Source organism: Vitis vinifera, chromosome 9 (genome assembly GCF_030704535.1).
Source record: "Vitis vinifera cultivar Pinot Noir 40024 chromosome 9, ASM3070453v1".
Taxonomy (NCBI): Eukaryota; Viridiplantae; Streptophyta; class Magnoliopsida; order Vitales; family Vitaceae; genus Vitis; species Vitis vinifera.
This window is the reverse complement of record NC_081813.1, coordinates 3997333-4010132: the sequence shown is the minus strand read 5'-3', so window position 1 is coordinate 4010132 and position 12800 is coordinate 3997333. Positions and strand designations below refer to the sequence as shown.

Sequence of the window (12800 nt, the reverse complement as noted above, 5' to 3'; positions counted from 1 at the left end):
GGTTCGTCGAGCTATCAATTTTTCTGAAAGGTCTGAAAGCATATTGGCCTACCAATTTTTATATCTTTTTAATAATTGTGTTTCTCGATTATACAAATGCTAAGCAAGAGAGTCTAGTTTTTCTACATGAGCAAAGTATTTATGGATGCATAAACCTGCTACTCTAAATACGAGAAGATTGTGGTATTGCTCCGGACAACCACCCAGAAGCTTTGGCCTTATTTCCAACCCCATACCTTGAATGTGCTGACCGACCAGCCCCTATGGGGAATTTTGCGCAAACCCAACCTATCTGGTAGATTAGCGAAGTGGGCTATTGAATGGAGTGAATTTAGGACTGTATGCAAACCTTCCTTCGTAAACCTGAAGAAATGGAAGACCCTCTTCCATTGACTAGTCAGCTATGCATAAGGGGTCTAGAGCCAGAGTCGTGTTACATTTGCCCAACAGGGGGTTAAGGCTTGTCACCTCCAATAACGAAGTCCAGTATGAGGCACTGATAGTCGGACTCTGCCTGGTCTAGGATTTCGTCTTCTTCTGGCTAGTAGGACCGATTCCCAGCTTGTGTTAAACCAGGTCGCTACAGAATATGAGGCAAGGGATGAGTGAAAACTCAACAAGTTTGAGCATTGGGAAATTGGATTAGTGTCATGAGAAGAAAACAGACTAGGCAGATGCCCACACCAGTTTAGTAGCATCTATACATACCCGAGAAGCCTAAACAATTCCTGTTCAATACCTTGAATAGCCCATTATGGAGTTGCATAGCATAGATGTGGCCAATATTGAGGCATAAGAGGCCATTTGGCTGGATCCTATTTGGGATTACCTGATGCTTGGCGTAACTCCAACTGATAAGAAGTTGGTGCATTAGCTCCAAGCACAGGCGACCTGGTTCTCTGTTATTAATAGGTGTATACTGGAGATTTTACAAGGAACCTTACCTCAAATTCTTATGATTGAGTGAAGCGGAATAGTACATCTTAGCCAAGATACATGAGGTTAGCCATCTCCAAAAAATGAACCTTGCAAGGACTGCAATAGTCTAAAATCTCAGTACACCAACTGTGGTTCCACACACCACACCAGTCATGGGGCGACATTCTCTCCCCATCATCATCCTTGGCTCCACAACTGCAATCAACCATCCATTTATCAAGTCCTCTCTCCATTCTAAACCTACTTAGGCCGTTCTTCCCATGGAATATTCCTCTAACTTCAACTATTCCGATTGAACCTAACAAGAGCTTGAGCCAGGTGGACTCATCTACCCCAGCATGGCCAACGAGCTCTTTAGCTTTGAATCTTTTGAACATCAAATATACATCCTAAAAATCCCTTGAGGTTCCAAGCTTGAGGTAAAAAATGGTGGCATTTAGAGATAAACAATTAGTTCTAGTGGTGATTTTGTGTCACCCTCTTCAGATAGGTCGATGAGTTCCACTAGGCATGAGAGATGAACTCCAAATGGATTTGTGATTGACAACTCCTTCTTAGGCTTGTAGTCTTTCACAAACTGCTTGAAGTCCAGGGGCTTTGAATTTAAGGTGATTGCAAGGTCCCTCTTTGCTCGAGGCCCATAGCTAAGCATCGTCCATGGAGATGTTGCTCTAATCAGCAACATTAGAAAGTAAAATTAGTGCAAGCAGCAATTCCATTTGAGGGAATGCTTCCCAGATCAAGTCTCTAACAAAGTAAACCACAAAAAGAGATGAATGATGATCTTCCAGGGTTCAACAAACTAAAGCTTACAAGGCACAACCCCAGGAATTCCAAAATTATAACTGACTAATGCTAGTATCAATTGAAACCCAATAAACTATTGCAAGCACTAGCCTCATGCTTATTCAAGACAACACTCTGATAGTTGGCATTGCTAATCATCTATACTGTGCCTCATTAGGGAGGAAAAAAAACCACATACTATTGTGACTTGGGATGGCTATTAACTGGGTTAGACTAAAGGTAGTCTTTAAAGCGTACAGACTTTGTAGTTTTATTCAAGAAGAAAATTAAACCAAAAATTGATGAAGATAAAAAGTGAAGTTACCATCCTGTGCACAACAGCAACTGAATCAGGATTGCATGAGGACCTGAACAACCACACCATCAGACATCAGTTTTCCTCCAAGTTTCTTGAGGCAGTAATCCAAAAGCTCCGGAGGAGCCACCTTGCAAACTGCACCCCATAAAACACACCAACTGACCCAATTTGATTTGGTAACTGCTCTTAGCACTCTAAACATGGCTTCTTCCACATGTTCAATATCATTTCTCACTAGTCCATGCACACAAGATCCCTGGTGTGCAAGACTGATGCTTCCTGCAGGTGACATGATTCACCATTGGGGAAGATTTGTGGGCCTCATGGATCAAATTCATCAAAAAACAAAAGAGATCTCTTGCATTCACAAGTTTTTTTTTTTTTTGATGAATACTTGCATTCACAAGTTCACGTTCTGATAAGGACTGGTAGTATTGTTTTTTTTTTTTCTTTCAATACATCCATCAGACTGACTTTTCTATTCATGTGTGGAAAAACATAATTTCCAGGGTTTAACTCATATCTATCGTAAGTTAAAATTATCTGGGGCTAATGGAACTCATCATGTTAATGTTAAGCATCATGGAAAACAAGGCATAAAGGGATTATGATAAAGAAGGCATACATCAACTGTCACTTGAATTCAGAAAAAGAAACTTTATTTCCCAAAAGACCTTCATTCCAAGAGAAGCATAAATCACATCATCTTTTTGCATTCCACCAAAGAACAAATGAAGACAACCTTCACCAAATCAGCAGGACATTACTAGAATCTAGTTAAATTTTGTGTTTGAAAACCGGGAAATGAAGTATGGTCCAGTCTATGATATTACATTAGTCACCTTCCCAACAAGAATCATTCAAAATTCTGAGAGTTTCTTTATAGTACAACAAGGTAGCTACTCAATATATTTTGTAACTATCCAAGATCTCGGCAATTGACTCCTAACTGGGTTGTATAAGTCTTCCAACCAGATGTTACAGATACACAAGTCAGCCGAACTTTCAATTGAAAAAACTAAGAACCTAAAGAAAAAAAAAAAACCTTTATGGAGGCAAAAATGGTTACAAAGAAGCAACATTCGTGAGAAGCAAAAGTCAAAGACTCTAAAAGTATATAAGATTGAACCACTTTCATTAATAAACAAGAAGAAAGCTGTGATGCAAGTACAATCAAGAATCTTAACCTGGCTCCAAGAATTATACAAAGTTGATCCCAAAACTTCACCAATCATTTTGCTTAGCTGAATTTCAACAATTATAATGCCAAATAATACAGTGAATAACAAGAAAATACCTCTCTACTCAGGTGCAAGAAGAGCAACCTCAATTTCTTGGAGTGATTTGCCTTTGGTTTCCACCACATTCTTCTTCACAAAAGCCACGGCTATCAAGCAAAATGTAGCAAAGATTGTGTACAAGATCTGGGGCCCAATTTGCTCCAGCAAGCGTAGAAAAAGTAGACCAACAAAGAAATTTATCACCTGTTCAAAATGCTTAACTTTATAAGAATATGACATCAAGAGTTCATAAAGTCTAAAAATGAAAAGTAAATGGGAAAATAAAAAGATCCCACCAAACAAAGGCCAAAACCAAAACCCTCGGTATATGTTACAGACTAGGAGCAATGCCAAAAAATTGATTTGAAGGGGACCTCAAAATTGCATTTACTTCATAATTTGCAAGAATCAATAAATAATAGAAACCAATGAAAAACCCTTGAGTATCTTAAATTAAGCGCAACTGTCACAAATTTATTGACTTAAAAAGAAATTTTCAATTTACCGATTTAAAGTACAAATTAAGAGTATCAAATTACAAGTCATAGCTTCTCCTTTGAGGAGGTCAGTCTTAAATTTAATGCTCAAAACCCTATGCCTATAATTAGTCTATTAGCCATGGCCCAGCTGTACTATCTTCAAACCCATATTTTATAGTTTCCAAAGAGAAACAATAAGCAATGTTGAAGTAACATTCAAGTAGTTCAAAATGTAGATCATGTCTTATAAAGGAAAAGAAAAAAAGAAAAAATGGCATAAATTTGTAAAACTTAGTTTTTAAAATGGAAAAAGGAATAGAAGAACATAGGGTTGTAAAACTCAGTTTTTGCATTATATGTCTAGATTTGAGGTCCCAGAGATGGCAAGAGAGAAAAAAAAAGGAAATATAACAATAACACAGAGAACAATGGAAGTACCCAATGCACAGCCAAGCATACTGCCATTGCCTTTGCCCTAATTCGGCTGGGGAATATTTCCGCAAGGAGGAGACCTGGGACTGGACCAGCACCCAGAGAAAATGTCAAGACACACCTGCATAAACAACTTTTCAATTAGGGAAGGATATCATGTTATTGACATAGCAAAAGTTTTAAAGTTGTTTGTTTCCCCTCAGTTCTCTTTCCAAGTTATATAAAGATGGTTTAGGCCGTAATGGATACCATGGCCACCTGGGTGTGATTACTCATCACAATTTTCCAACAATTTACAACAACTTACAATACATATATATACATCATAAATTTCATTTCTTCACTGATCAAGTTCTGGAATATTTTACTCACACAGATTCCAATCTGTACCCTGAAATTTAAATCCAAGATGGGTCGAAGCTGCTTCTATAACTAAATATTTGGATCAAGCTATCATGAGTTTAGAATATCACTTCATTTTTATTTTTTTTCTCAAAAGAATAATATGGTAACTGGCCCATAAACTCATAATTATCTTGCTGCATATAAATAAAAACACAAACAAGCCTGCCAATATTGTGACTGTAATTTGCATATATTATTGAGATGAAGATGGAATTTTGATCCTTGTTCTTTATATAATATTCTTATGGTTTTCTTCAAGATCTCGTTGATGAGTATTGACAACTCACAGCAGCATGCCACCGACAGATAGATACAATGCTCCAGATTCTGATGCAAAAGAACTCGCTGCAGTGACTTGAAGGCCCATTGAGGCTGCCTGAACCAATCAAATGTGTAATGCTTAGTTGGATGAAGCTTGACAGTTTTTCTGTCACATAATGCTGAATTAGAAGCTTGAACAGAATGAACAGCATATAAGTTAATGGATACCACAGCCTTCACAACTGCAGAAACTGACACAACTGATCATCTGATGAATTTCACACAAAGTCTGAAATTCAGAAGTTTGGTCAGATGATCTCCAAAATGACCATTTTTTTCAATTTTTGAAGTTTGCAATTAAGATGGGAAAAACCCAAAAATTCAAATATTAGAAAGTTGCATTCTTCATTGCTCTAGAATTAATAGGACCAAGAATTGTGAAAGAAGAAGTAATCCAGACAATTTTGCTACTCAATATTTCCCCTCTCAAGTGAATATAACTTTCTAATGTGACTAGGTTTCTGTTCAGCCATCAGAAAAGCATGGTCAGATATCCAGAGATAATATTATCATTCAGTGAGGCAAATTATGCTGCATAAAATTTCCCAAGTTGGACGATCAAATATTGTGCAATTATGTCACTTGTATGTCTGGAGGGGAATCCCATGAGGCTTTAAGATACCATTTTTCCTGTTCATAATACACTGCCATGGTGCAACCAGTTGTCGATTAACTAGAAATGGAAGTTGGCCAAAGTTTTAACTTACCATGCCTGAGAAACTCACTAGAAGAAGCACTCTCCTTCCCAGTTTGTCCATCAAAATCATTGCAATGATTGACCCTAAAGAAGTTTAAAGGGTACAGTAAAGAAATGGCTAATCATAATTTTGGAATGCAAAACTGAGATATTTGCAACTGAAGTCAGTGATCTTTACCTGATAAATTTGCAATTCCAACACACATATTTGCAAGGTCTGGAGGTACTCCAGCTCCTTTGAAGACAGTTGAAGAGAAATAGAACACAGCATTTATGCCAGAAAGCTGTTGTAAAGCAAATAGGCTTGATCCAATGAAAACCACTGTGAAATAAATTCAGATAAATCAACTCAAAATAAACATAGTGGATAAAACACTAATAATTTAGCATATTACCTCTAAAGTAGTGTCCAAAGAATAAGTCTGACAGCTTTACAGCATCTACTTCTTCCCCTCTTTCCAACTTTAACAATTCTGCTATTGCAGATTTGACGTGTAATCCTCCTAAAAGCTTCTCAAATTCAGCTTCAGCTTCAGCTGCCCTTCCTTTCTGAACCAAGTCCAGAAACAAAGGTAACCATCTACTTCGGAAAAAATCATCAACTAATGGATTACCCCAAAAATGCAGTAAGACTGATGATACTAACATAACAGAAAAAAGTGAAGACATTCATGGTAATTTATCAGCACTCCATGAGGTTCAACTATGCAACAGTTGGACATAACTGAAACTTATTTGGGGCACTTCAGATGTGATCAGGATTGAGTTTCTAGTTTTTGATGTGAAAGGAAGACAATGGGCTCCAAACTCTAGAAAACCTAAAAGGCTGATTTATTCAATTTTTAGCTCAGCAGGATGTTTTAAAACGTGTTTCAATTATATAGATCTTCTTCTAGCTTATTGAGGTTTTGTTCTATAGGTGTACTTCACAATTTTCCTAATTCTGGAACTGGGTTAGTTTTATGGCTTTTTTGTAGAGTAGGCTTTTGTCGGGTATTGAATTTTGTTTCTTTACAATTAATTGAGTCATCCACGAGCAAATTACTGTTTTAATATATTTAGGGGTAAGATAACTTTCATTTCAAGTAACTTAGAAGTGATAGATTCAGATTTTAGAGTGTTCTTTTTCCTCTTGTTCTTGTTTAGTGGCATAAGTTTTGAAATGCGGAGCTCATAGATTTCAAGCCATTCTTTGCTCAGAATGGCAGAAAACTGATCAAAAATCAGATTTTTTCTGCCTTAGGTTGGAGAACATTTTACCCACCTTTGCCTTGTAACCATCAGATCTTCACCTTGCTGCATCAATTTTCTACAGATGTGAAACTGTTTCATGATCTTGTTAAATTGTATTTTTCCTCTATAAATATTTGAAGGATATTTTGTCCTTCTTGTAATTACTCACATGCAAAATATATATGAAACACATTGTTTCTTATCAGGAAAGAATGGAATAAAGCATTTGCTGGAGGATGGGAACAATTATCAAGGGACAAGATAAGTGTGAGTGTTTAGCTAGGTTAGCAATTCCGAACAAAATTTATAAGTATCCCCTAACTCGGTTTTCCAATTCCTTTTCGGACCACTTGACTTTGAAGACTAAGACTTTGCTAAGAGGCTGAGGTATGTAGTCGAGTGTGTGGTGATTGAATGTGAATCAGCCCGGTTTTTAATCTTTAAATGTGTTAGAAAGTTGGGAGAAATGGTTTTTGGTGCAAGACTTTTATTCCCTTGTTTCTGGATCGATCCAGGTGCAGGGGTGGATCGATCTAACTAATTTTTTTTAGATCAAATCTTAGCCATTAGATTAAGGGTTTCTCTTTACTCTTTAAAAAAACAATCTTCTCTCATTTTTCTGGTGAGGGACTGCAGAAAACGTGAAGAGAGCAGCCACTCCATGTGTTCTTCATTTTCTTATCTTGTTTTCCTAATTTAGGGTTTTTGATTGCAAAGAAAATCCACTTCTTTTAATGTTTTCCAAACAAGTTTTTAATGGATTTTCTTGAGCAATAAATGAGTTGATTCATTCCTTCATTCATATCTCAATCTCTCATTCTATTTGGGTTTGTGCAAAAACCCATTTTTTTCTTGTGTGGATTCAAGAAGAGGCCGAGATTAAACTCGGTGCGGACTCCAAGTGTGCTCCAGAAGATGAAGGTGAGAAGTTGAAAGTGAAAGTACTAGTCAAGTGGTCCGAGAAGGATTGGTTGGCTTGAGCTAGGTAAAACCTTGTACTCGGTTTTTAATTCTTCATGGTGGAGTTTTTCAATTGGTGGTAGGCCCGTGGTTTTTGATCTCTTCGGAGGTTTTCCACGTTAAAATCCGGTGTTAATTATCTCTTTCTCTTACTCTACACTTTGATTTAATTTTTGTTTTTGATATCATTGATTACTTGGGTATAAATGTTGAATGGAAGAAATATGAGGTGATATAAGTGTGATAATCCATGGAATATCCTTAATAATTTTTTTGCTCATTTTGGTTAATGATATCATGAAGTGAATTGATGTGAGTTGAACAAATTATTGTTCTTTTGATTTATTTTTGAGGATTGTTGAAGCATTTGCATGTGGTTTGCATTTATAAATTGTTGGGAGAGTGTTGTTGCATACACTCTTGCTTGTGGATGTTATGCTTTGTTGAATAGTTGTTGGAAGAGAAATTTCTTGACATTGAGAAAGTCTAAGGTTAGGTAATCTTTGTTGGGATTTTTTTTTAAAATTGTTCCACAACACCACAACACCTATTCACCTTTTCAAGATAAGGTATACAAGGAACCAGGGAAAAAAGGCTATGATATTCATTAAAAATGCATAAGCAAAAAAGACTGCATCATACTAACCCCAAAGCATCCAAGAAAAGTATAGCAGTCAAAAGAACTATTCAAGTATGGACGTTGATTTAGAGTTATTCACAAGCAGATTGGATGATTTCTTAATAAAAGACAGAAATAAGAAGATCTAAATCAAACTCGGGTTTACCAAGATTTGATCAGATTAAGTTCATTCTTTAAATATTTGTTTGTATAAAGAAAATACTAAATTTTTTCTGGACTACTTTATTTGGACCCATCACAACCTACTCATGAAGAAACAAATGTAAAATCCAACACCGGAAAAAACTTGTTTAAGACACTATCAAATTACAGTGAGAAAAGATGACCTTCAAAAGCCAATGAGGACTCTCTGCAGAGAACTCCATTAAAAAAGCAAGTATTGCAGCAGGAAATGCAGATACCCAAAAACAAACCCGCCACCTGAGCACATCATCAAGTTAAAAATCAAGTGTTTCAATTTTGCATTCAAAAAGAAAACATGATTCAGAAAGAAGGGAACTAATCTAAGATGATCATTTAAGTTCCAAAATGTTTCTTACCAACCATCAATTTCCTTGGCAGGGATTCCAATCAATAGGGCACCAATAAGCCCAATACATGTTGCAATCTGAGTGAAGCTCCCAAAAGTACCCCTTACAAACGTGGGTGAAACCTGCTCAGGAGGATAAAGCACAATCAGACACCAATAATTGGAGTGAGCAATGTCAACTAATAGTGTAAAAGAAAAAAAAAAAATCAGTTCTCATACCTCTGCCACATAGAGAGAAACAACAGGTGGGCCAATACCCATTCCAGTCCCAACAAGAAACCTTCCAAGAAGCATACCCTCCAGACTTCTTGTTGTTGCACTGCAAGTACAGGTGTGGAGATCCTTTTAGTAAGCTCCACATAATTTCAGATAACAGTAAAAATGATAGGTGGACCATACTCTGCCTTGGGGTCATGATAGATGACAAGGACAATTCAGAGCAAGAAAGAAAAGATGTATTCCGGGCAAGGAAGATTCACCGGAAAGAATTTAAGACAAGGGAAGTGGAACTTCGAATATGTCACAATTTTTACTGCTTTTAAAGGATGGATCATGTGTACTTGATAGCATTGATGATATATTTGATAATCTTTAGCACCCCTCCTTTCTTGAGCATACAGCATGGTGAAAAAAATACAAACTATAAGTTTTTCCTATTAAAAATTATAATCATAAGTTGTGCGACTTAGTTTCAAGTCATAGCAGGTAAAAATAACATGCAAGTTGTATGCCAGAAACTATGAATTTGGCACTAAAAACACTCAGTATCATATCTCTCTTGTCCTTTCTTCATTTGGTAGGTTTTCATCACAAACCAAACACATTCTTCCTCATCAATATAATTTTCAATAAAATAAAATGATCAGATAAGTAGCACATAAATCACCATCTATCTACACATAATAAGTAGGTCTAGTTAATTAAACAATGTAACTAGTCTTTGAACTGGAAGACCACCATGTCTGTTGCCTACCAGTTTCATAGTCACTCTTTTATATCATTTAAGCATTATAGGTTATGATAGCACAGTTTCAGACTAAGAAGACATGAAACATCAAGCAAAATAACCCACTTTGTTGCCAAATAAAAAAAATCCAGTCAGTTCTCTAGAAAGAATTAAGTCGTATGTTCTTACCATGAAATAATATTAGCTGCCCTACCAATGAAATAAAATAAACACCACTAGAGAAAATTTAAAAGAACACACACCCACACACACACAAAACTAAAAAAATAAAGGAGCATGGGCTTAATATTTTAATAACCTCATTGAAGCCCCAATTATCATCGGTAAAGCACACAATTGGAATGCTCTGCGGCGCCCAATCCCATCTGCAATCCAACCACTGAATAGAGATCCAACAAAGGCACCCCCTAAACATGTACTCACCACTAGACCTTCATTAACAAAAAATAAGCTATTAGAATGGAAACGGAAATGCAGAAAAATAAATAAAAATATAAGATTAAGAACATCACATGAAGTACCTTCAGCCAGGGTACTCCCATTAAAGCCAAGGTCTAAAGAAATGATTTCTAGAGTCTCATTGACTACTCTGCATGAACATAAACAAGCCAAAAAAACAATTACATTAATTCTCTTTCTTGCTTTTTGAAAGCATAAAAAATAGAGGAAGGATTATGAGTTTCAAAGTTTGGGGACATACCCAAGGTGGTAGCCAAACAAGAATGAACAAACAGTTGCTACAAGTATATGTGGCAAGGAAAGGCTCCATGAAGGGTTTCCAGATTCTTTCCCAGCAACATTATGAAAACGGACTAGCATCCATAAAAAATGAAAAATAAAAATCAGGCCCAACCAATTTAGTGTCATTAATAGTAATATAAAATCATCATTTAAGAAGAGAAAATATTGCTTCCAAAACATCTGCTCTTGCAAAACCAAATCAGATAATGAATTCAAAGCACCTTAGGCTTTATCATTTTACCAATTCCCCTAGCAGTTTTGGAATTAAAGCACAATGATGCTCAGTTAATTGTGGAATAAAAGAAAAAAGCTACAAGCCTTATATAGCAATTCTCTTCTAATTATTATGTAGAAATTATGAAAAGGTAAATATTTTCTTCCCAACTTTTCTTTATTCTATTGCTTGCTGCTGATATTTCTTTCTTACATGACCAGTGTCACATCAGTAAGGAGCAATAATCAAGTTCTAGATCACAAATCTGCTTAAAACTTATTTCATGTAAAACTTTGGATCCAAGGAAATTCCCTGATTTCTCACCACCGCAATAAATATTATTAGGAAAGTAACATAAATTAAATTATAAATTTTAATTAGATTTAAATGATAGAGCTATTATTTTCTACCTATACTTTCCTCTCTGTCCAAACCAGTGAGGTAGTCTTTGGATGCTGTGCGCTTATACTGCCGCTCCCGCATTTTCACCTACTTCAAAAATCAACATTCAGCAGCCAAACTATCGCACCTGATCAACCAATAACTAATCCAACTGTCAGTTTTTTTTTTCCAAATGCTAGTATACTCATCACTGTCTCAGAGCAATCAATCATATCTCTATCGCGGCATACAATTGCATGGAAAATCAAGATAGAGAAATCTGCATTCACGGTTACTGTGACTATAGATCTGATTCAATAAAACTTCACATCTCAACAGCATTTTACAACACACAGAATTGTAAACAGATCAAAAGTAGAATGCCAGTTCAAACATCAACTTCAAAATCCGTTTAACATAAATAACACCGTTAGTCTCCAAACAAGACAAACACACAAACATCGCCGATTTTACGGAAAAACACAAACAGGCCAAAACATGGTCGTTTTCGAGATCAATAAAACTCAAACATACCGTCTGCTTCAAAACGACAGCAGAGGATCAAAAGCTCAGAAGTTCAGAAAAGTTTTCAAGATCAGCAAAACAAAAACACGCAAAAACGATGCCGTTTCCAAAATGCAGAACTCTGCATTTATAGAGAGATCGCGAGGTTCAATACCTTCTACGGAAGGAGGAAATGCAGGTGATCTGAAGAAGCTTTGGAGAGAGAAACAGCTTCGGGATATGGAGAGACCAGGGAAGCAAAGCAACAGAGCCAGGGGAAGAGCAGGGCTAAAATGCGCCTGGGGTGTTGACGTCACATGAGAGAACGAAGTCCCCGCGAGAGTTTCGAAAACCGTTGCTCCAATGCAGTCGAGTGGGAGGAGGAGAGAGAGAGAAAGGCCACGGTATGTGCTAACGTGCGCCCGTTTTAAGTTAGCACTCTCAGTTTCCCGCTGGAGCCTGGCGCGCATGGGACGAACCAGCTCTGCCTTAGCGACGTTGAACCATGGTAATTAAATTTTATAAAGCATATACTTCGTCATTATTCTTGAAAATAGAAAAAATAATTTTCTAATTTAGAAAATCCATGTAAGTTGTTTTTTAAAATTTATTATAAAAATATATTATTTTTTAGAATAAAATTTAAGCGTTGGATTTAGTAAGAATGTTTTAAAATTTTCTGTATTATATTATAACTTCTCCAACGATAAGTCACAAAAAAAAATATGTTATCAAGAATAATATTTTATTTAGAAAAGCCTGTTGATAATTAGAAAATCGTTTTTTGTTTTTTATTTTTATAAATAAAAAATAGAGTATTTTCAAATAATATAATTTTTTTGTTATTTTTTAATTATTATTTAAAAAATAATTATATAAATACGAAAAATAATTAAAAATAAAATATTGAATATAAAAATATTAAAAACAAATTAAAATAATTTTAGATAATAAATAAATAAAAACAGATACC

The 12800-nt window shown here is 35.8% G+C and overlaps 1 protein-coding gene across 2 annotated transcripts; it reads right to left on the bottom strand.

Annotated features, from left to right (window-relative positions):
* Positions 1 to 2952: 2952 nt before the first annotated feature.
* LOC100258385 (probable plastidic glucose transporter 3) lies at positions 2953 to 12510 on the bottom strand. Of its 2 annotated transcripts, none has more exons than XM_059739498.1 (14): positions 12003 to 12510; positions 11353 to 11471; positions 10688 to 10799; positions 10509 to 10576; positions 10286 to 10418; positions 9240 to 9339; positions 9031 to 9143; positions 8818 to 8911; positions 6054 to 6207; positions 5837 to 5980; positions 5669 to 5742; positions 4928 to 5016; positions 4242 to 4356; positions 2953 to 3528 (listed from the first exon to the last, which is right to left on the bottom strand). In XM_059739498.1, the coding sequence occupies exons 2-14, from the start codon at positions 11423 to 11425 to the stop codon at positions 3346 to 3348; spliced, it is 1452 nt and encodes a 483-aa protein (XP_059595481.1). In that variant the 5' UTR covers positions 11426 to 11471; positions 12003 to 12510; the 3' UTR covers positions 2953 to 3345. The 2 variants fall into 2 exon arrangements, with proteins under 2 accessions (XP_059595481.1, XP_059595482.1); XM_059739499.1 differs by having other exon boundaries at positions 3421 to 3528; positions 5837 to 5942.
* Between the last annotated feature and the right edge of the window lie 290 nt (positions 12511 to 12800).

What these genes read in the sequence shown, in the direction of transcription:
- LOC100258385 (XM_059739498.1), bottom strand. Translation starts at nt 11,425, where the DNA reads ATGCGGGAGCGGCAGTATAAGCGCACAGCATCCAAAGACTACCTCACT. An exon ending in GGACAGAGAGGAAAGTATAG is followed by an intron (nt 10,800 to 11,352) that starts GTAGAAAATAAT and finishes TATGGATGCTAG; the next exon opens with TCCGTTTTCATAATGTTGCT. An exon ending in ATAATTGGGGCTTCAATGAG is followed by an intron (nt 9,340 to 10,285) that starts GTTATTAAAATA and finishes CTGTACTTGCAG; the next exon opens with TGCAACAACAAGAAGTCTGG.